This window comes from Colossoma macropomum, unplaced genomic scaffold, assembly GCF_904425465.1.
Source record: "Colossoma macropomum unplaced genomic scaffold, Colossoma_macropomum, whole genome shotgun sequence".
NCBI lineage: Eukaryota > Metazoa > Chordata > Actinopteri > Characiformes > Serrasalmidae > Colossoma > Colossoma macropomum.
This window is the reverse complement of record NW_023494806.1, coordinates 15,380,440-15,404,675: the sequence shown is the minus strand read 5'-3', so window position 1 is coordinate 15,404,675 and position 24,236 is coordinate 15,380,440. Positions and strand designations below refer to the sequence as shown.

The window sequence follows — 24,236 nt, the reverse complement described above, 5'->3', positions numbered from 1 at the left end:
TTTTTTTGTTATACTTGAGCTGGCATGAACTCCACAAGTTTGTGAAAAGCCTCTGGTTAGTAGATCAAATCTATCTGAGAGTCATTTGAACATGAGCTTCAATGGAAGAGATGAGACTATAAAACAATCTGACCTTTTTGTAGAAAGGCCTCAACATAGTCAATGTCACAAAATGGTCATTTCCAGGTTTAAATGAAAAAAATATCCCATTTTTTTGTCTTTGGGGCTTTTGGACTCCACTGTATATAGTCACTGTATAATTATAGTATAGTTTTTCTTCTATCAGTTGACAGTTACATTGGCAATAAGAGCCATGTGTTAAATTGCACTGTGCATAGTACTCCTCTATGTGAAAAATAAAGAACTGTCAAGATGCAAATTATTCAAGTAAGTAAGTGGAGGAACACGCCGCATGACAATTTTTTAATGCTTGAAAAAAAGTTTATTTAGCTCAGAGGAAGAACTAAGACAAAGTTCCAAACCATTCCAAAAATAAAATTGCAGATTAACAGTATGTAGTGTTGATAATGATCACTGAAATAAAACACAAAAGAGACAAACGGAAGATATAACAATGTGAGCAAATTAACTCAAACTGGTAATATTGCACTTAGTTTCTAAAAAAAAATGAAAAAAACAAAAAACATCCCCACCCAACGTTCTACTCATTTCATTCCTCACAGAGAGTTAAGAGTTTAGCTTTAACACTGGACTACATTGGAAGGCCAAGCACTGGACACTGGAACTGACCAACCAAGCATGTATTTTTCTTTAAGCTTATAATTTTACCTAAGGCCCAAATCACCAGTTGTGATTTTGCCAGGTGTGGATTATCTAAAATAGAAACGAACAAAAAAAACACACAAAACAGACAGAAAAGAGAAGTGGGCTGCTTTGTCTCAGAATAGTTACAACTATTCAGTTCATTGACGACCCACTTCCCTGAAGGTGTGCTAAACCACATTGTTCCCAAAATAAAAGAGAGGTGAGAGAAACACAACTGCACCAGGTCGTTTGACCAGAAAACAAACCATAAATGCCCGAGAAAAACAATCAAAACTAGTCATCGCAAAGTGGGATTTAAGCCATAGCAAATTAGAGTGGCGTGTCTGGGGATCAGTGCTCGCTTTAAAGGACTATTTGGTTTTCCCTTTTTGTCCTTTTCAAAAGAAAAAAGGACATTTCAGACGACACACAGACAATCAGAAGGTTGTAAGTCGTAATGAACGTGAGTGATGAGCCATAATCATGTCAGTTCGTCAAGGCCACTATGATAAGACCACTTTAATTAGTCTGTTTATGTTTGAAGGAGTAGTCAAAAAACCTGCTGAAGTCTACATCCTCACTCGAAACACAAACGACACATACACACTCTCGTCGGCTACTTGACAGTGACCATTCATACCATCCTTGCTAAGGTTGTGGGTTTAAGTGATGTATCAAAAACATTTTTCACTGGGAAATGGTTGAATGGCCAAAGTTCCTCCAGGCCTCAAAAAAGATATGATCAGACTTTTTTTTTTAAAAAGGCGCTTTATGATTAAGGCTGAATCGGGCTTAAACTAGCTTAGGTGTTGAATGAGTTTTAAAAACCAATGTACGACTCATTTCAACTTGTAACGCCTTTCAGTGGCCACTGGGACACAAAGTGAGCCACAGTTTGGCTCTGTCTTCTTTCTCTACGGCATGGCTTTTAAGCCCTCCTGCCTCCTTTTGGGGTGCTCCACCATTTCTTTCATTTCAGTTCTTTCTACAACTGCTCTGAATCATATCTCCCATCACTGGCCTGGGGGAACGTTGTGGCAAATGAAGTCTGCACGAACGACAGGACAAAAAGGGAATGTCTATGGTCTTAGAAAGCTGCCTTGCATCTCCATGCATGTCTTCTCTCTTTCCATTAATCTAATCTACTTATTTCTCCCACCTACGTCCTTTCACGCTTTCAAACAGTGCAAATGAAATAAAGTCTTTCATATATTTATATATAGATTTTGTTTCCAACCATTTGGCAAGTGAGAAGTTCTCCTGAGACTGAGTGCTTTTTTTTAGCCAGTACTCTATAGAAGCCTGCGCTGCGTTACACTACAAATAGAAAGGCAACAAACTGTTCAGGCCATTCGTGGGTAGCCTGCTGGGTCCCACCCTGTTTTATCTCTCCACCCTGCCTACACATGCAAGTGGCAAGCGCTCGTCTTTTGCTTCTCCACCACGAAACATGCGCTACAACATAAACACCAAGCAAACGAAGATCGAAGGCATTCTATTTTAGAACTTACAGATGGTGTCCATGTGAACAGGAGGGGAAAAAAAATAGAAAAGCCATAGTCATACAGGCAACGATATGAAGGCAATGAAGGGCCTTCACATGGTGTATGCTGCCAGGCAGTTTGTCATTTGCATGTCCTTAAGAGGAAACACAATTAAGAAAAAGAGAACCACCTAAGAACAGCTGAAACTAGATCAGAGTGTGACTTTTTTTTAGTCTGCTATTTGCCTCTGGATCTATTCTCTGCATTGTTCGTAGTTGTGCGGATAAAGCAAGACTAAGTTATAAGCCTGCAATCACTTAGTCATTTTATAGCAAGACACAGAGAACAAAACTATTAGTGATTTTAAAACTGAGCTACATAACTCAAGCAAACAACAAAAAAAAACGTAAGATGTGCAAAAAAAATCCACAACTGAGGCAGGAGGATGCTAGTCTTTTCTCCATTGTATTGTACTGTATAGTGTTTCCTCTTTGTGTTTTTCTTCTCGAGTCTCTAGATAGGTCCGCGCTACAGAACCATGTTTTGTGCCACAGTTACACAAAGAAGCGTGAGGACAACAAAAACTAGGCTGATGAAATCCTGGTGGCTCAGTCCGACCAGGTTCGTCTGTCCACAGGGTTTGACACAGATGAGCATTGTGACCACATGTCCCCGGGGCAGGCAGGAAGTGATGCTGCGGCGACTTCCTGCACCTTTCTGTCCTTTCTCCTGCACGTGTTTGTTTTCTCCCAACGTCGACAGCGGCGCTCGCGCGCTTGTTGTCGCCGGGAAAAAAACAAAAAGACGAGAGTTTGGAGGGCCCGACTGCTCTGGGCTGGTGCCATGAGCCGCTCACCGTGATGGGCACGTGTCTGGCCTCCGCTCCTCCGTCCGTCTGGCTTGGTCTGGATTTGGATCAATCTAATAGGGGAGGACACAGAGACGCAGCTAGAGTTAATATCCCAGGCACCGACAGTGTTTCAAAGGGCAGGTATACTTTTGAACTCAGGACTGCATGCAGTCATGCTAAACTCTTTGGAATCACAATTACATTTTAAACTTTAGTTGTAGTTATCACCAGTGATAAGAAAAGCAGGTTGTGATTTTCTATTAATTATTTCTCATTTGCAATGGAGAAATTCTACTGAAATTGTAGATTCAAAATTGCTCCAAATAGAAGAGGAGATATTTTATGATCTGAATTAAATTTTTGCTACGCTTTTGTCATTATTTAACATTGCAACAATCATAAAAACAGTAAGGTTTGAGGGCTCAAAATGTAAATCGACTGTAAATGTAATTCATAATGTACCTAACAATAGAATTAATTATATAATAGCGTTAAATAGTATAGCCAAATCACTAGAATAAGTCTACATTCAGCAGATAAGTGCTGTGAACAGTGGATGTTCCTACATGTTATACAAGCTTATGTTATAAACGTGAATGACACTTTTAGTGAATTAAAAACAGGTAGTTCTGGTTGCCATTAATAAATGTATTCACAAGTAATATATTATTAATACGTACCTCAGAGTATGGAGGAGGAGGCTGGAAGCGGAACTCTTGGATGTAGGCAAACAGTGGGCCATCAAAGTCCTCACGGCCCGAGGACACCTCCAGGCAGCTTTGTCTCTGTTCCTCTGTGACCACCTCTGCATAAGCTGGGGGAGCTGGGGGAACAGCAGTTCAGAACACCATGTTACAACCGTTGCCATGCCAACCACAGCAGCTGTCACTTCCGCGAGTCACTTATTTCCCACCTCCGTATTTGTTGGTGTTAATTGAAAGGGTGTTTAAGTAAATGTGACATCTCTTAATGCTTGTTATTATACATATGATGATCTATATAAAGGCTACATAATATGTATACAGAAAGCTCTGACAAAGGTGAAACGAAGCTAAAATTGACTTCTGAAGATGACAAAAAGAATATAAAACATGCAAAAGAACTGTCTACAATTTCTAGCAATGTTGAGAGCCATGCAAATCCAGGAGCTAGCGCTCACCTTCAGGCCTCTCTGGGAGGCTCATACCCAGCCAGCTCATGGTCATGCTGCATTGGCTGCTGACAGAGGACGTCCGGCTGCCAAAGGGATGGAGAGGGATGGTGCCGATCACCAGAGGCAGGTTGAGGGATAGATTCATAGCCCCTGGAATGTCAACGTAGACCTATAGAAAACAAACAGTGGCAATGGGTCAACCATACATGTCATGATGCTTATTGCCTGTTAAAATAATCTAACACTGCACAAACACTGGCATATGATAACATCAAAGCTGTAACACTTCTACGCATGACAGGAAAGGTCAGTCAATTTCAATGTAATTTCAATACAACCCCACCACTCTGACATGAAGGTCAGTTTTAGGAAGCCTTGCCATTACACAAGCACAGCCTGGTCAAATTGGTTTACAGGGTTAAGAGGTCATTACATGTACTGGCCTGAATTTCGACTGATATTTAAGGCTGATCCTCTTATCAGCAGGTGATGGCAACACCTGGGACACTGGACACTGTCTATAACAAGGCTCTACAGGTCAAAGAGGGGCTTTTAAAGGAATTCTTGCCTTCAGAGTTTCTGAAATTGTAGTCACTCAAGGCAATGGTTTACCAGATATGTTAAGGAAACCACTAGGAGTTAGAACAGGTTTCAGATATAGAACTCAGAAAGAAAAAAAACCTGTCAAGCTTGGGGTTGTTATCTTTAACAATCCTTAAGATCTATCAAATAGTTAATGAACAAGCAGCACTGAAAAGAATGAAAGACAGGAAATAAGTGGGCCTGTAGGTTCAGAACTCACCATGAGTGAGTACTCCACTCGAATGATGCTGCAGTCCAGGATGGACGGCGACACAGGAGGGATCTTCAACATTTTCCCGTTCCATGTCTCCGTCTTTCCAGAAGACAGCGACTCCCCTCGTAGGTTGGCCACCAGCTGCTTGATCTCCTTCATCTTCCCTTTGGCAAAAAAAATCTGCGTTTGGTAGATGGCAGCCTTTGGCACAACCATACGAGAGGAGCAGTTCTCGATCTCGGCAAAGATCTGAATGGATTCTCCTGTAAGAATCAACACAGGAATCAGCTGAAGTGATCATTACATGCAAACAACAATGATACAATTGACATCTGGCTGAGAAATGGTGACTTGCAATCATAATGAGTAGGAAAATGTTACCTGGGGTGTAACCCTTCCTTTCAATTTTGGCACTTAGGGAGATTGGACCTGAGGTGCAGAACCAGCAGCATAATGTCTTGTCTTTCGTGCCTGCCTGGGGAGACTATAGAAGAGAGAGCAGAGACCAGAACAATACAACATTAATACTTGAGACACATTAACTCCTTAAACTCTAAGGGCCCATGTATGGGGCAACACTTCCATTCATTTTTCTTTCTTAGGGTTAACAAGATGTTCAGAACTTTTTCTAAAAATATAGCATTCAGAATATCCTTTACTGGTTAGAATTTGTCATAGACAGTCAGGGAGATGACCATAAAGTGACAATGTCCATGAGGAACATGATTATGAGGAGGCAGATGCTCACCAGCAGGAGGGGAGTGTTGATGTCGATGTGTTCGAAGACAGTGAACTCTTTCTTGGACTTCATGGGCAAAAGCCAGGGCCTGTGCAGCTCTGCCTTCACCCAATAGCGCACACTGCCATGTTTCCCTTCAAAGGAGGTAGCCAAAGGTCTGCATGTAGAGAAGACGAGGAGGCATGAACAAACCGAAAGACATCACATTACATTCCTTCAAAGATCACTTTAAAAGAAATCATTCAAAGCATCTGTGTCAAGAATTGTTTCACTTTCATGTGAAGATGCAAAACCATAAGAGGGTACTCACGTTTGTGGAAGCTCAAAGCTAAATGCATACTCGTGTCTTCCTGAATGAATGGTGGTGAGACCTTCCTCGGAGTTATCATCATCTGAAAGAAAAAAGAAAATATTCCAAATACGTGTATACCTTACCTGAGAAAGTGCTATAAAACGACACAAAAAGAACAGTTTCATTTCATTGTATAATTATTTACACATATATAAGAACATGAAAATAAGGCATATAACACATATGACTCCTTTGTGTGTGTGGACGATTCGATGTTCTATAAGTCATGACAGGTAATACATTCATACATTTTGTTTTCTGTTGATTTTGTGGCAAATGTGTGCATTTTTTGAGATTCATTCAGTTCAAAATGGGAGAGAACCCTCATAAAGGACCACAGAACGAGAAATATGCATTTCAATGTAACTGAAGCTAATAAATAAACCTTAAATGTGCAAAATATGTAAATGGATTTTTAATAGTCTTTAGAAAGAGCTGCAATATGCTGTGGAAATACATAGTTCAGTGCTAAATGACTATAAAACCCATTCAAATGTGCTTCAGAATAAGAGTTAAATGTTAAAAATCTATCCCTTTATGCTAAATGGCTTTAAAAATGCCCCAAAATAGTATACTTCACAATATATGTTTAAAATGTGTTACAATCTATAGGGTCATGTCGAATGTTATTAAGAATGACCAAAAAAAAAAAGCTCGAGAAAAGCTTAAAACATATACATCCCATATAAAATAGCTAAAAATTATGTACTCCTCAACAAAGCTTTAATGTTAAAAATGTATCATTTCATGCTAAAATTCATGTTAAATGACTGTAACAGGCTTCCTTTCCGCCAGCTCAGCATTCGTATCTCTCCCTCTCTCTGCTTGGCGAAGGCAGCGCTGTGGTAAACAAGCGCTGAGCTGTCAATCACAAGCAGACTCGAGCAAGAGGAGACCGGCCTAAACCAGCTCGCGCCGCCTCGCTCATTACGCATTCACTGCAACCTAGCCTGCTCGCGCTCTCACAGAGACAAGCCCCTACCGGCCTGAGCGCGTGTACTGCGGCGTGGAGCCTGCAAGCATCCCCCCCATCCCAAATCACACGTGAGAAAGAAGAGGACCAGGCAAAAACAAGACAGGAAACCGACATATTCTCAATTTCACCTTTTATTGTTAGTATTGGACACATTACAGACTATGCATAGTTGACGACGCTGAAGCTGTTTTCCTATTCGTTAGCTTCTTGTGCGAATTTTCTCGTTCTACCTTAAATGGTGCACCTAAAATTCAGACAAGAAGCTGACGAATAAAAACCTGACTTCGGCTTCGTGCACAGCTCGAGAAACGATTGCAAAGATACATTAACAGATAAGGCGAGAAAGCAAATTACAGAATAAAAGCAAAAAGATGAACCAATTATAACATTTGGTACAGGATTGGTACATGCAATCATTAACAATCATTAATCCCACTAATCCCACCGAAAAAAAACAGCTAATCTCAATCGATACAAAGAACAATTACTGGGAGTGCATGCATGCAGCTGTGCACTGTGTACGACTGCTCTTTCTGACATGGTCTGGATCCATAATGCCAAATACACTGATGGCCATAAGAGATTTTGTTTTGCAGAGTTGATTTTTCCCCACTGTGCGAACACGGGGCTCTAACCGCTGCCAAACCATTACTTCGACCTTTTCAACTTAAGTGCATGACAAAACTGAGCACATTTTCAGTGCGTTCAGTCAAAACAAGAACGTAAAGAAATACTGCAAAGGTATCAACAACACAAAAGTTGCAGCTGTCCCTAACAGTTTTTCTGCACGAGCGTGAAGTCATCGTGAACACGTGCGAGCGTTAGCCAATCAGGAGCGAGAAGGAACAGACGCTGCATCAGAACAGGATTGAACCGCTTTTAACAAAGGGTGGAAACTGAAGACAAACGGGGCAAAAACAGCCTGAAGTCTCTTAAATTTAGAGATGTTTGGCTAAAAACAATAAGTTCGCTTTCTGTGTCTTACCAAAGGTCTCCTGTGTGAAACAAAATCTTATTTTTTTGGAGAAAATCTCACTGAAACAGGCAAGGAACCTTTCTGGTTGCTCGCCACCATTCATTCCAGCCAACGTTAACTTAACCTACTTCTGACAGTTCGGTCCAACCTCATGTAGAGTCTCAAAAAACAACAGTTTGACGAATTGAAAAGGGTTTTTTAAAGATTTTTTTTTGGTTTATAAAAAACAGTTATGGCTGTAGAAAGCGTTTATAAGCCGACTCTAATGTTCTCTCTCTGCATCCACAGGTAAACCAACCAAGTCTGAGCATCCATAGTAACCACCGAACATCGAGCATCAGAGTGAATACAAAACTGCAAAACAACAAAATCACACTAAAAACCGTTTTAAACGTGTGCTCACCTCTTTCATGGCCAATGAGGATGTCTCTGTGATTGAGATACTCCACTTCCTCTGTGTAATTCTGAGTGTAGGCAGTGTTGGATCCAGCATTTCGCGATTCGGTCCAACGAACTTTCGCAAATCCTTTTGCGTGTATTTTCAGGGACTTGACTCGGATCTCTCCGGTCACTTCGATGATGACCCTTCCTGAGACACAGTCCCCGCTGGAGAAGACTGGGACATTGCTGTCATTGAGACAGTCGTAGCTTACAACGAAGCTCTTCACCTTTCCTAGCACCATGGTGACAAGAAATTAAAATGTACAAAAAGTCAGTAGAAAAGAAAAGAAAAAAAACGTCTATGAAAATAATCTCTTATGAAAAAAAGTGAGCTCCAACACTGTTCAGTGTCATTGATGTGCCAGAGCGGAATAACAGCAGATGATGCTGTTATCGCGGCTCCACACAGCCTTTGGTGGTCTGCTATGAAAGACGGTGGAGTTTGCTCGGCCGGCTCACTTTAAGCGACGGCTTTGGAGAAAAACAAGTTACTGCGCATGCGCACAACCTTCACTCCGCCTTCTGGAGGGGGAGGCTTGAGCTGCACTGTGCCACATTACAGCCACTTCACAGAGAACAGCTGAGCAATGAGAGAGACGACGAGCCTGCGGAGAATGGAGCTGAGACATTCATTCACATTTTATGTTGCACGTTGCTTTTTCACTAGCGAGGTTAGACAGTAACCCGAGAGTTTTGGGTTAGAGTTTACTCAGTGCAGTACTGTACCTGACGAGCAGTTTCTGAACAGTTGAGATTACTGATTAATAGAGTAAAATAGGGTTAAGGGTTAAAGAGAGGTAACTGTGCATATTTGATATCTGTGCATGTGTATTAACAGTCTTTTACCATGTTTGTGTGGCTGCTTTTTACACTGTTACTAATAATGTTTCCTTTATTATAGCCCTTTTCTTAAACCCAGCTTTGCATTATAACAGATCAACAGAGAAAAATCAATAAAGCACTTAACACTCTCCTCTTAAACATTATGATGATTAATAAAGTCGATCAAGTTGACGATTATACACTGAAAAAGTGATGTATCGAACTGATTCAAATGCATTACACTGGTAATGCTAAAGTAATATTGTGTTCGTTTGGAAATAATGTAGACTTAATTCAAGTCATTTCAGTGCATCGTTTCATTCAGTATAGTTGTAAGTGTCAATACTGTATTAGGCGTTTTGTTATGACACCCCTACGGACGTTAATCACTTAACTGGAACTCCTTTTAGGAGTGATGAGGATGTTCTGTGCTCAGATCGCTGTTCTTGATACTTATTTATTTCATTTCACCATTCACAGTCTTACAGTCTGTTCTGCTGTGCTTGCTGGCTGCAGCACTCTGTAGACCTGACTTAAAACGCCACCTTGTGGTAGTCACTTCGCTCTGGGACCTGTTTGGAAATTACATGCTGCCATGTGCTCCCACCTGTTGCATGTTGAAGGGGCGTTTTAAAGGGGAATTCCACCGATTTTTCAAAATGTCTGCATCTTCAGGGGTTGACGTATAAACAAAGTCATTCAGAGTGGTTTGATGTGAAATGGTTTATTTGTAGAGAAATTTAGACCTACAGACTCTGAATCCTTTACAGTGGTGGTGAAAGGAACCAGGGGTCGCCATGCCCACAACACAAATATAGACATTTTACTTACTATCCAAACCACCAGTGGACCTACACGTGTCTTCTGGGTTTTTTCATATGTAATATTGATGATGGTAAAGTAGTGGTAAAATTGAAAAAAAAGTTTGACAAAGAGTTTTCTTTGAGGACTATTTTGCCTTAGAACACCCTTCATGTATCCCTCCACCATGATTAGATTAAAATAAATTGATTAAAATATGTTTTAGGCCAAAGCTTTATCACAAACCTCTGTAAAACAATGTCTCAGACATCAGGCAGCGTATTCATAACCAGTTCATGTTCTTTTTGTGAGGGAGTCTTTAGAGCTGGACATCTGGTTCCTGTCACCACCACTGTGAACAATTCTGATTCTGTAAATTTCTCTAGAATGAAACATTTCACATCAAATTATGAAAAATCCGTGTTCCCCTGTAAGGCCTTATGTTTCATGTGAGGGAGACTTTTGCACCAAAGGATTCCAGGAATTTAAAAAAAGTCTGTTTTTAAAATAAGACATCAAATTCAACTATTAGTATTAAGAAATCCTTGAGTAGATAACAGGCCTTTCACACTTAACTTGGACCCAGCACAGCCTATCTATAGTCAGTGGGCAGTCAACACCACTAAATATGTACCACCGTACTTAGTATGTTGTTACTATAGACATGAAAACTGCAGAATGTTTATATGAGTGCATGTTTAATAAGAAGTTTCCTCTTTAATGATTGCATGTTTAGTTTGGGTCACAAGATGGGCTGCTATCGCCCTCTAGTGATCAGATTTAAGAACAACCACATGATTTCAAAAATAATATGGTGCCACAGCATCTCCATGGGGTCGAAGTCAGGACGTTGACTAGGCCCCTCCAGAACCTGAATTTTGTTTCTTTTGAGTCATTTAGAGGTGGACTTACTCTTGTGCTTCAGACTATTATCTTGCTGCATAACCAAATTGCACTTGAGCTTCAAATCACAGACTGATTTTCTGCAAGATTCTCTGGTAAAGAGCAGAGTTCATGGTTTTATCAGTTATGGCAAGCCACTCAGGACCTGAGCCAGCAAAACATCCCCACACCGTCACACCATGTTTGACTGTTGGTATGATGATCTTGCTGTGGAAAGCTGTGTTAGCGCTACGCTAGATGTCACAGGACCCCTGTCTTCCAAAAGGTTCAGTTTTTCGACTCATCAGTCTAAAGATGCTTTCTGGCAAATGTGAGATCGGACTTTATGTTCCTCTTTGTTTAGCAGTCGTTTTTTCCTTGCAACTCTCACACAGATATCATTTTACCACACCTCTTTCTAATGATGGAATCATGAATGCTGACCTTATCTGAGAGGAGCAAGGCCTGCAGTTGCTTACATGTTTGTCTGGGTTCTTTTGTGACTTTCTGGATGAGTCGTCACTGTGCTCTTGGAGGAATTTTGGTAGGCTGCCCACTTTTGGGAAGTTTTCTCTCTTTGGAGATAATAGCTCTCACTGCGGTACGTTGGAGTCCTCAAACCTTTGAAATGGCTTTGTAACCCTTTTCAGACTGATATATTTAAATAGCATTCTTTTATAATGGCATAGTGAGACCTGTTAGCGTACTTCACATTGCTGGAAAGGTTCTATTTAAGTAATGTTCAGATTCAGCAGGGCTGGCAGTAATCAATTGCATTGCAAATACAAAGCTTTATACTGATTGTGATAGAACTAAACTTGTTCAAACATGTTCTCTTAATGATGTATTATTATGTAGATTAATTTTGTTCATACATTTTCCACAGCTAAAAACCAGCTCAAACAATTCGAGTTAATTTTTAACTCTTAATTCAACAATACGTGATTTTGAATAAAGGAAGCCGCTGGCAATGAGCAAGCATCATTTCACAATAACTAGATTAGGTCTATTGAAAACACAGAAGCCAGTGTAAACTATGTACAATATAAGGAGGCAGGTCCGTTCACATTTAAGAGATTACAACATAGAAAGTAAGCAATCAAGGGTGTCTTATTTGGGTAGCCATTAGGATCACATACTTTCCTCAAACTGAGCCCCTGAGTTTCCTTTCAGGTGCAGTGTTTAGGGTGGAGAACTTTAGCTGTAAGCCGAGTTTGGATGCTGGACTTCATTCATTCATTCGAAAAGAATGTCAGCGTGGGAGGGCTTTTTCACGATCAGATTTCTTGATTGTAAAAGAACATGTCTTCCATAGAAACAGATCTCAACTGATGCTCAATGTTTAACTGAGATAAATAGAAATGCCAGCCTGGAAGCAGGTGCAGACTTGCTGGACGATTTCAAACAGTGGTATTCATGGGAATGTGTGTCACAGTGTTGAACGAAAGAAACCAGTTTTCAATTCAAATTATATACAAGTAGTGCACAGTACAGTATTGCATATTGCACATATAGTTGCACTGCATAATTAGTAAAATAAATATGATTTGCATTCTTACAGAACCAGGTTCTCAGATCTCATGATCTTTCGCCAAGCTGTAGATGTATAGGGCACATTGGTCACATGACAACCCGTTTATTTTTTTCTTTACACTTTAAGGACATGTAGTCAGATCTAGACTTCCATTCCTCTACTACATGTAGCCTATTATATGTTAGTTCCACAGTAGAATAGGATTGTTGTACTCTATTACCATAAGACACCTATAAAATCCAACTTCCTTCAAAAAGCATATAGACCCAACATACTATCCACTGTAATTCAACACTGTACCCACCATACACCCATTATGTACCCATCTGGAGTGCCACTCAAGGGGCCCTCATGGAAACCAAGGACAAAATGAGATGGGTCTCAAATGGCTACCATGAGGGGGCCCATTTTATAGTGCACATAAGAGGCCCAAATATCCTCAGCCCAGTTTGCCAGCAAAGTTCCCAGCCTGTACCCATTTTATACCCATCTTTAACCCATATGGGCTGCTGCTCAAGGGGCCCACATGGAAACAGAGGACGAAAGGAGGCAGGTCCAAAATGGGCTACCATCATGGAGCCTGTTATATAATGCACATAAGGGGCCCAGGTATCCACAGCCCAGTTTGCCAATGAAGGTCCAAGTCTGCACCCATGTTGTACCCATGTAAAACCCACTTGGGCTATAAACTAAGGGCCCATATAAGCCCAACATACACTACCCATTATGGTTTTACATTGTACCTGTCTTATACCCATCTTTAACCCATATGGGCTGCTGCTCAAAGGGCCCGCGTGAAGACTGAGGACAAAATAAGTTGGATTCAAAATGGGTCACTTTGTTGTGGCTCATCATTTAACCCATATGCTGGATGGGCCCTCACAGTAATGATTGGATAGTAAGCCTTAAAATGAATAACTGAATAATAATCCTGAGGTTTATGGGGAAATAATGGAGTTTTTTTTAACAGATTTTCAGTGACTTATAATGTTGTCATACACTCTTGTGTAACTTTGGTAATGTGTACTTTATAGGGCGTTGGTACAGGTGATGAATGTCTTTTGTTTACACTGTAATTCCATCGAAGTAAGTGTACCCTGGCTATTTGTTAGACTGTTATATGTGGTTGCTCAACTTGGTCCTAATCAGCTCAACAAATCACCTCCAGTGTTTGAAAAAAAGCTTGAATGTGACTGTTTTCAATATAATAAACACATATATACATGAAATGATTCTATTGTGATACTATACAACTTCTCAAACTACAACTAGAAAGCTATAAAAATGAATGAATGATAAACAGAGCTGTAGATTATTTCTTGACGACTGCGCTGTAAAACACTGAGAATGAAGATATAATAAAATTAACACCAAGTATTATCAAACCAAGCTTATCAAATCTCAGGCAGATAACTTATTACAATAAATAAATAATTACAGTGTATTATTTTTCATTTAATAACCTTTTAAAATATATTTTGGCATCTAGCTTACAGTATTCAGTTTACACAGATGAGCCCTAAGAATATGACCATCTGCCTAATGTTCTGTTGGTCCTCAGTGTGCCACCAAAACAGTTCCGACCCACTGAGGCATGGACTATACAAGACTTCTGGAGGTGCCCTGTGGTATCTGGCACCAAGACTAGCAGCAGATCCTTGAAGTCCTGTATGTTGCAAGTTGGTGCCACTGCACATCCCACAGATGCTTAATCGGATTGAGATCTATGGAATTTGAAAGTCAGGGCAACACCTTGAACTGTTCATCATGTTACTCAAACCGATCCTGGACAATGTGTGCAGTATGCCAGGGCAGTTTAGCCTGCTAAAAGAGGCCACTGCCGCCAGGGAAAACCATTGCCATGAAGGGATGTACCTGGTTCTCAACATGTTTAGATAGGTGGCATGTATCAAAAAAGACATCCACATCAATGCTCAGTCTCAGGATTTCCCAGCAGAACATTGCCCTGAACATTACGCTCCATTCACTGGCTTGTCTTTTTCCCACAGTGCATCCTGGTGCCATCACTTCCCCTTGTTGGGCAGCCATACCCCCTGTTGGCAGGTCGTAATTTGTCCCTCCTCGGACCAGTCAGTAGGTATTCACCACTGACCAGGAGCACCCCACAAACCTTGCCATTTTGGAGAGTCTCCATAATAATTTGGCCCTTGTCAAAGTCACTTAGGTCTTCACACATCCAACACATCAACTATGACAACATCTGTTCGGTTACCATCTAATATCTCCCAGGCCTTGACATGCCCAATTGTTACAAAATAATCAGTGTTATTCGCTTCATCTGTGAGTGGTTGTCAGTGTACTTTGTTGCTTAACAAGTCCAAATTCAATATAATACCAGAGCAATTATTATGAAGTGATTCCAAACATTTGGAATGCTGGTGTACACTGGTGTACATCTACATGAGTAAATCAGATGTACAAAGACAATATATGAAATGTTCAAACTGAGGAATTTTATTGTTTTTGAAAAATATATGAATTTGATATGAATATGTAAAGCTATTTATTTGGACAGTAAGCATTTATATTATATAAAAAAATGTGTGAAATCCTTCATTAAATGAAATCAGATGTGCTGCTGGTGAAACCAAACAAACCGATACAGTGGGTGGAGTACAGCAAGAAGTCAGAAAACAAATCTGTGTTTAAAAATTCTTGTTACCTTTTACTGTATTGATTTTTGTTTCTATTTATTATGATATTACATAGGGTGTTTACTGGAAAAAAAACACACTTGCTGCCCAGATAAATACCTTCAAAGAATTTTCCTGAGTGCCTGAGATTATTGCACAGAACTGTATATGCTTAAAGATGAGCATACAAAACAAATTTAGTGACACAGAACAGTTACAATTCAACTTCATTGAGTCATACCAGGTATATGAATGTGGGTAAAATCCTTATAAACAAAGATAAATCATATTTATATAGATATACAATAGACATTTTTTAGATTTACTATCTAAAGGCACTTTAGTGGCTTTTCATGATTCAAGTGCATTAAAGTCTGTGCAGCATTTGTGTCTGTGTCTGTATGTGACAACAGAAGTCCTCCTGTAGCTGCTCTATTCACCTCTGAAACAAGACAACATTCATAAATCAAATTCATGTTATCAATGAGAATCAAATTGAAATCAAAACTTCATCATAGATTGTCACAGTGAAGCAAGCACCATAATGTTCTCCATGGTAATTTGCTCTTGATTGCATAATGATCATCTCGTCACATGGAAAACTCAAAGGCACGTCTGATTATGCATGTTTTTCTTCTAGTGGTTTAGTTGGATAAGGCTCTGTTTGGTTGGTTGGATTGGCTGAATTTGGCCAATATCCAGGGGGACCTCCTGCTTGACTATAGGGTGGGTGAGATGGATTTGAACAGAACTCTGGAGCACTTGGTGCTGGATTCTGCTGTGGCGCAGAAGGACCTGGATATCCCATAGCAGAATATGGAGGAGGATTGAAGGATGGAGCTGATGGAGGTGGCTGGAATCCTGGAACTGTTGGGTTTTGATTTGGATAGACGTCTGTATAGGAAGGAGGAGGAGCTCCTGGATTGGCTGGCTGTGGATACGCAGGTGAAGGGTAAAGGCTGGGGTAAAGTCCTGGAGCTGGTCCAAAGGCAGCACCAGGAGGACTGGGCCCAAATGCAGCCTGGGGTGGAGGATAGGGATCATTGTGCTGAAAGCTTGGTGAGCTTTGCTGGGGACCCAAAAGCTGGCCTACAGGAAGAATGATCACTGGAAATTTGATCTCTGGGTCACTTGCATAGGGGACATCCAAATAGACCTAAGAAAAATCAGAAGAGTGATATTAGAGTTAATTAGTGAATTACAGGCCAAGATTAAAGTTTCTGACTTCCTAAAAGCTAGCATTTTTATGATGAATGAATGTTGCAATTAAATAGATCACATCAATGAGTAACCTTGCTTTTACATTACATTTTCAAAGATACACAAACTCCATAAAATACTCCAGCAGCACTGCTGTGTCTGATACACTTGTACCAGCGCAACACACACTAACACACCACCACCACATCAGTGTAACTGCAGTGCTGAGAATGATCCACCACCCAAATAGTACCTGCTCTGTGAGGGTCGAGACCACTGAAGAACAGGGTAAAAGGGGGCTAACAAAGTATGCAGAGAAACAGATGGACTACAGTCTGTAATTGTAGAACTACAAAGTGCACCTATATAGTAAGTGGAGCTGATAAAATGGACAATGAGCAGAGAAACAAGGAGGTGGTCATAATGTTATGTCTGATCAGTGTATCAGTGAATGCAAGACACAATCTATAACACCACATTACATAAATAACAGACAGTTCTTATACATTTAATTCCACCATCCACAATGCAGGACGTATAGTAGTTTGGGCAAGTTTGGCTTTTGTTTTAACCTCAAGTTCAAACTCTGCAAACTGCAAAGAACCATCACTATAATATACATAAAACAGGTAATTTCAGCCTTGTCTTGAACAACTGCTCACTGGAAAGCTGTCAATCAAAATCATACTTTTTAGTGTACGACTAAAGTTATCATCTGCCCAAAAAAGTTAAAATTTGTGCAAGAACATATGATGTTAGTCTTCACTATATCCATATTGAGATTACTATTGGCTTAATTAAAGCCTGGGGAAGCAGGCCCTGAGGTTGTAGCTGCAATCTAAACCTTGTTTTTGAGCTTTGCATCTAGAGGTTAAATGTAACACAAACTGAACTGAAGCTTGAAGTTAGAAGCTGAAGGCATTTAGCTTTATAAAGGAAAGAAAATACTGGTACCTTAAGTATGTACTCCAATTTAATAATACTGCTGTTTGCGACGGTCAGTTCCAGGTTAGGTGGGATCTTCAGATCTGAGTTGACTGTTTGCTTTGATCTAGTTGGGACAGGATCTCCTACCACTTTGAAAATGGTTTTATATGAGTGCTTAGAGTAACCTTGTGCATAGAAGCCCTGTATTTGCTGTAGTTTGTACTTCAGCTTGAGCGCGCGAGACGAGGAGTTTTCAACACTGGTGGAAACTCTGATGACATCACCTTTCAGAAGGAAAGCATCAAAATACACAGAGTCAAAAACTGCATTGAATTAACTAAAAAATGAATTGAATTGTGGCTTTTACATGAGGCGTTAGACTGAATGCTTGAGTGATAATGTGAACTGACCTTGCATATAACCCATTCTGTCAATTGTTGCTCTCATTGAGGCGCTTCCAGAGGTGAAAAGCTTCATCTTTTTGTCTGTAGCAGCACTCTGTGGGCTCTGTATGCAAAAAACAACAAAAGACAACAAGAGTAAACTAAACAGCTCTAAAAAGCATTCCATGTTTAGCTTGAGAGAATTTTCTTTATGTGTACAATATAAAGAATGCCACACATGTCAAAATCATGGCCTTGTTGCTGTTGCTGTCACATGCCCTCCCCAGCTTTGCCTCAAATGCACAACATGTGTGTTACAAAAGCGCCACTTACACAATGACAAGTAGAGTAGGGTGCAACGAAGAGTGGATTTTGTAATAGGAATGCATATGATGACTTTTATTGAACAGTGCAAGCATAACATGCATTAACTTGTGAATAATTACTTTGGCATAAGCTTCAGGTGCAGAATTAGAACCAGGGTACATTGCTGTTTTTTTTCTAGCTGAGCAGCCCATGCTAATTAGCCAGTTAGCAAAGTAAAAAGAAATTACATCAGCAGTATTATAAAAAAGGAGGAGCAAACTTAAACATGTCATTTTCCTGCAACTTTAGAGCACAATTTCTGTTTATTTCCTGAATTTAACATATTGAAAAAAAAAAACATGGCCTGGGCAAAAGTTATGGCACATTGTATATTTTTTATTTATTTAAGTTTTATTTTTTCCACAATAGAAATTTTGCTGTAATTGTGCAGAAAAGTGACAAATTTAAGAGTATGTTGCAATCAACCTTTTTAGTGACACTGTGTTATTAATTGTAATATACAGACCTCCCAAGCCAAAGAGTAATTGTTTGGCAGAATTTGAAAAACTAATATAATTTTTATCCACAAACTATGATAAAATTCTTTGTGGGGACTTTAACTTGCCTGCATACTGACAACCCATCAGACAGTAAAGTATTAGAATTCATTAGACTTCTAGAAACATTTGATTTGAAGCAGCATGTGGGCAGCGCCACCTACAAGCTACACACTTAAAAAAGATGATTCTTCAAGGGCTCTTTAGTAAAGACAGCAGTTCTATATAGAACCATGAACACCCAAGGAACCATTTGCATAATAAAAGCTTTCTTTGAATTGTGAAAAGGTTCTTCAGACTGATGGAGAATGTGCTGTAGATGGCTTTTTGAATATAGCACCAAAAAGCGTTCTTCTGTTGTTACGATGTCGGGCTTGTTACAATAGAAGAACCATTTTGGTGCTATATATATATATATATATATATAATATAAACAAAAAAAACAATTTAATTTAGTTGATTGATTGGTTGATTGATTGACTGATTGATTACATGTAATTTGACATTCTTTGCAGTCTGAACTGCAACGATTAATGTGGTCATAAGTCTATTCTATTCTATATTTAAATGTAGTTTTTATTCTGGAAAAGCAGAAAGTTATTTTTAACAAGGTGCTGTAAAAAAATTGTTCATTTCATTTCTGCTATCATTTTTTACAGACAGGCAGAGAGGACAAACATAAATAAAACACACATCAACTGAGCACATACCATTAAATTAACACCAGCATCAATCCTTGGGACAAAGTTGATTTCCGTTTTCACAGTGCGGTCCATCTTCCATGACCGACCCAGTCTGACTTCCAAAATGTACATAACTGACCCATGAAATGCTTTATAAGATCGTGGCATATTCCTGCATTTTTGGAAGACAGCATAAATAAATGTGCATTAAACCACCCAAAGATAAACTATTTGACATTTGACAATGCTACACAATAATCCTAGATAGAACTCACATTTTAGTTACAATAGGGATACTTAGACACCAGAGACAACCTTTTAAGGTCCTGACTTGTTTCATTATGTGATATAAACCAACTGGCCACTTCATTAAAACCACCTCCTTGTTTCTACACTCAATGTCCATTTTATCAGCTCTACTCGCCACACAGGTGCACTTTGTAGTTCTACAATTACAGAGTGTAGTCCATCTTTTTCTCTGCATACTTTGTTAGCCCCCTTTCACCCTGTTCTTTAATGGTCAGGATCCCCACAGGACCACCACAGAGCAGGTATTATTTGGGTGGTGGATCATTCTCAGCACTGCAGTGACACTTACATGGTGGTGACATGTTAATGTGTGTTGTGCTGGTATGACTGGATCAGACACAGCAGTGCTGCTGGAGTCTAAACACTGTGTCCACTCACTGTCCACTCTATTAGACACTCCTACCTTGTTGGTCCACCTTATAAATGTAAAGTCAGAGACAGGAGCTCATCTGTTGTTGAACAGTTTGTGTTAGTCATCCTCTAGTCCTCCATCAGGGGTCACAGGACACTGTTCTCAGTCTAGCAGTGACACTGTCTGATCCACTTGTACCAGAGTAACACACTAACACACCACCACTATGACAGTGTCATTCCAGTGCTAAGAATGATTCACCACCCAAATATTACCTCTGTGGTGGTCTTGTGGCAGTAAACCAGTTGTGGCAGCTGTTCGGCCATAGCCATGCCATACGTAAGCAAAGCTTTTCTCTAACCGTTCGCTCTCTGACTCAGAATCTCACTCGTCTCTCTCTCTCTCTCTGTCAGCTCACAAACACTCCCCAGGACGTTCTTCCAGCCCTGCCCTCTACAATAAGAGCAAAATAAACCCATAAATGCTGAAGAACATCAACCCAAATCATCATGTTAAAACATTTACTTTAATATGCTTATTTCAAAACACAATATTCAAATTGCTATGTTGACCCTGGGTTTATGGCAGCAAACTACTCCATCATACATGACTGCCAATAAAGCTTCATTATGTTACTCTGCTACACAGAGGCTACACAGCTAACGCCAATGCACCACAGTTTTAAACCAAAGCTTATAGCCAAACAAAGCAATTATTAACCAAATGTATGATATTATGTTCAAACTTCTCAAAAATTGTTCTGCATTCTTAATTTTGCATGGCCAGCTGATTAGCAAAGGAGTGTCTGTGTTAACTGAGGTCTAGTCTGTTCCAAATGAGGTGTGACGCACTTTCAAGTGGTAAGTCGAAACTGGTGTGGACCTGTTAAACGTATTAAACTGGGTCTATGTCTTAAAATCACCTTGTGACTTTTGCATATTTTGGCCAATATTATTACTTCACAGCAGTGTCTACATATGATAATGTAATTAACAACATAATGGAAATAAAGCAAGAATGGTAACACTTTCCTGTAGCTCACGTTGATAAGGCTACATGACACCTGCATAAGCCCTTCATTACATTATATAACTGAAATGGACCTGCATAAACATTTAAACACTTATTCCGATAGGTCTCATTTGTCATAAAGGTTGCATTTGTAAAATTTGGTGTCAAGTTGACATAACATCTATGTCTGATTTTTCTGATATTAGGTTGTGTTACTACACTGCCTGGATTTAAATGACAGACATTATTAGCTCCAATTATGTCACAGTGACATAATGCTGACAATATAACACAGCTTGCAGGTCAGGCTGGTTGAGCATAAGTGGACATTTTCTGTAGCTCTTATGCACAGTGAGTTACATTTTAGTATATATAAGATTTACACATACTAAATGTAATTCTAAATTTATTTATTTTTAGCTGTCACATCATCAGCATTATGTCACAGTGACATACACTAAGTTACAAAGTCAGTTGTTATTACATTATGTGCTATGTCAGTTCACCTGAAAAAGTGTCATGACACAACCCAAAACCAAAAAAAAAATCAGTGTCACCCCAATTCCACACATTTTTTAAATATTTCATGTATTGATGTAATATGTAAGGTTTACTATATTTTGCTGTTAATGTTTTGGTGTATTTTGAATAAACAAAGACCAGTTCAGGTTACAGCAAAATGTTACTTCAAAATGAAATAAAAACACAAGCATTCCAACAGATTTGGTGAGATTTTTTAATATGGCCCTTTTTGACTTACAGTTCAGTGTTACTAGAGCTGAGCAATATGATAATATTTAACATTATCTTAATAGATTACATCTCAATATGTCATAATATGCTTTTCTGTGCATATAGTGGATATTTTGTCAGTACCTAAAAAAACTTCCCAATTGCTTGTTTGATTAAAAAGAGCAAAATAAGTCCTGTTTGATTAGTCCTGTCCACACAGTGTGTGAAATGCTGAATATAGTCAAAAATGTAAGAATAAAATAAATATCATGACGTATTATGTATTGTAAAAAACTTATTGAGGTATCATAATATTACACTTTGCCATATCGCCCAACTCTTGTTACCATAAGAACTAATTCCAAAATGCAAAGCACTGCTGAAACTGAAAGTAAAAGACATTTGAGAATCACTACTCACCCACTGGGCAGCTGAAAGCTAAATGGAAAAACATGTCTTCCGGGCCGAACCACATTACCATCTAGAAATACAAGAAAAAAACAAAAACAAGCTGTAAATAGGCTACATTAACAGATGCCAAGATGCCTTCAATGCGATTGCTGAGCAGCAACAACGTGAAACATCTTCCAACAGTGCACTGTGCCTTTGTTAAGCTTCCTGCAACTGCTCATGGAAATTTTACAATTCCTTAAACCAAAGAGCAGTATGCTGTAAACATAATAAGGTTATACTTACAGGTCTCACCAGTTGTTATAATGACGTTTAGTTCTTTTTTTGCTGTAAAAGTAAGACAATAAAATGGAATGTGAGTAAATCTTTATCTCGTTTATCTCTTTGAGGTGCAGATACGAAAGAGAAGAAAAAAAACAGTGCACTTTGCCATCTAACTAAACACCCACATATATCATGTTATCATGCTCTTATATAAGCATTGTACAGCACTATGGAAATCTTATAGGAACTTTTAGGGGCATAAACAGTGTTATAAACACATACACACACACACACACACACATATATATATATATATATATATATATATATATATATATATATATATTTGTGTGTGTGTGTGTATATACACATGCTATACCATTCACCCACTCATGACACAACCCAATGCCAGAAAAAATCAGTGACATGAACATCCTTTATGACAAACAATGCCTTTTGGAATAAGCTACTTCTCTAGATATGAAGATCTAACACTATGTTGTCTTGTGTTAAGGCCTGACAGTAGCAGTAGGGTGACAGGCTCCTCACCAGGTTTGGAGGGGTCCTGAATAAAAACCTGCTTCAGTTTGAAGTATCTCTCGTGAGCGCGGTATGACTTCTCGTCATCACCACTCCCCTCTGACCAGCTCACGTCCGCGTCCCCTTTACATTTAATGTACAAGTAGTTGATCTTCACCTCTTTGGCCACTTCCAGAAAAACTCGCCCCTGAAGAACGTCGCCACTCGTGAAGGTGTTGGTCTCGTTAACCGGGTCGTAGGTCAAAGTGAGCTCTTTGATCGTGTTTGACATGTTTCCCTTTCCCTTAGTTTAAAGCTACAGTGAGGTGTTCAGGAGAAGCTTCACAGGTTGTGAGTTCCAGCATGTCTGATTGTGAAATATAAATCACGAGACCACAAACCATTTCCTTATAAACTTATCCCTGTCTCGAGTTTCTAGTAAAGCCAGAGACACTGTAAAGGAGGAGCCCAGTCACCGGCTGAGATATGAAAAATGAAGCTCGTAACGCTCGTCTTTTTACGGGAAGTCCCGCCCTTCAAAAAAAATGAGCCAATCAGCTTTCCGGTTACGCCGCAACCTGCTAATGAGGGTTTTGTCAGATTTTATCAATGATTTCAAATTAATTTGACTTTCATTTTCGAGCGTTTTGGTCTCTCCTCATTCAAAGAGAGAGGATCCTGGAGCCGGACTCAGGAAAGCTTTCATAAGAAAACTGGCAGGTTACGAGAAACACTATTCAAGCTATTCGAGCTATTCAAGAGGCTTTATTGTCATTTCAGCTCTTTACAGGTACCCAGTGAACCGAAACAACATTCCTCCTGGACCAAGTTGCAACACAGGAACACCGGTGCAAAACAATACAATATACACAGTGCAGACAATACAGTGCAATAAATACAAACACAGGTACACAAATACAAAAGCAGAACACAGGCAGTACACGGACTGAGAGTAGGCAGATTGTGCAAAACAGGATGTAACATACTATGACATATCACCAGGCAGCCTAGCACAGATGAGCATAGCAGTCACTGAGGGAGCAACCAGAACAACAGCAATGGAATATAGTGTTTGGTTGATAGAGTGTTTTAGCAGCCAATATTGCTAAAAAATAAAATGTAGTCAGATATGAATTATATTAAGTGAAGTATTTCAGTGTGAAATGCCATAGCAAACTTAAATACAGTGTCACAGACCTCATTTTGGAGTTTCAAGATGTGTGGAGTGAGATGGAGTCATATTTTTATGTATATGTGTGTGTGTCTGTGTGGGTGTCTGTCAGTTCAGACTGTTGGAGTTAAGGAATCTGATCCTTGTGGAAAGAAACTGTTGTGCAGTCTGGCTGTGAGGGCCCGA

General features: G+C 39.5%; 2 protein-coding genes across 2 annotated transcripts; both read right to left on the bottom strand.

The window, feature by feature from the left end:
• Positions 1-419: 419 nt before the first annotated feature.
• arrdc3a (arrestin domain containing 3a) lies at positions 420-8,987 on the bottom strand. The gene is made up of 8 exons (XM_036598968.1): positions 8,495-8,987; positions 6,098-6,179; positions 5,797-5,944; positions 5,430-5,532; positions 5,055-5,311; positions 4,259-4,421; positions 3,780-3,922; positions 420-3,170 (listed from the first exon to the last, which is right to left on the bottom strand). The coding sequence occupies exons 1-8, from the start codon at positions 8,772-8,774 to the stop codon at positions 3,102-3,104; spliced, it is 1,245 nt and encodes a 414-aa protein (XP_036454861.1). The 5' UTR covers positions 8,775-8,987; the 3' UTR covers positions 420-3,101.
• A 5,815-nt stretch (positions 8,988-14,802) lies between these two features.
• On the bottom strand, positions 14,803-23,384 carry LOC118827205 (arrestin domain-containing protein 3-like). The gene is made up of 7 exons (XM_036598479.1): positions 22,910-23,384; positions 22,382-22,423; positions 22,106-22,166; positions 19,309-19,453; positions 17,763-17,859; positions 17,380-17,636; positions 14,803-16,381 (listed from the first exon to the last, which is right to left on the bottom strand). Exons 1-7 carry the CDS (start codon positions 23,169-23,171, stop codon positions 15,845-15,847), a joined length of 1,401 nt encoding a protein of 466 aa, XP_036454372.1. The 5' UTR covers positions 23,172-23,384; the 3' UTR covers positions 14,803-15,844.
• Between the last annotated feature and the right edge of the window lie 852 nt (positions 23,385-24,236).

What these genes read in the sequence shown, in the direction of transcription:
- arrdc3a (XM_036598968.1), bottom strand. Translation starts at nt 8,774, where the DNA reads ATGGTGCTAGGAAAGGTGAAGAGCTTCGTTGTAAGCTACGACTGTCTC. An exon ending in AAGGAAGGGTTACACCCCAG is followed by an intron (nt 5,312 to 5,429) that starts GTAACATTTTCC and finishes TGATTCTTACAG; the next exon opens with GAGAATCCATTCAGATCTTT. An exon ending in GAGTGGAGTACTCACTCATG is followed by an intron (nt 4,422 to 5,054) that starts GTGAGTTCTGAA and finishes TGTTTTCTATAG; the next exon opens with GTCTACGTTGACATTCCAGG.
- LOC118827205 (XM_036598479.1), bottom strand. Translation starts at nt 23,171, where the DNA reads ATGTCAAACACGATCAAAGAGCTCACTTTGACCTACGACCCGGTTAAC. An exon ending in TATAACAACTGGTGAGACCT is followed by an intron (nt 22,167 to 22,381) that starts GTAAGTATAACC and finishes TTGTATTTCTAG; the next exon opens with ATGGTAATGTGGTTCGGCCC. An exon ending in ATGCTGGTGTTAATTTAATG is followed by an intron (nt 17,860 to 19,308) that starts GTATGTGCTCAG and finishes TTTTGCATACAG; the next exon opens with AGCCCACAGAGTGCTGCTAC.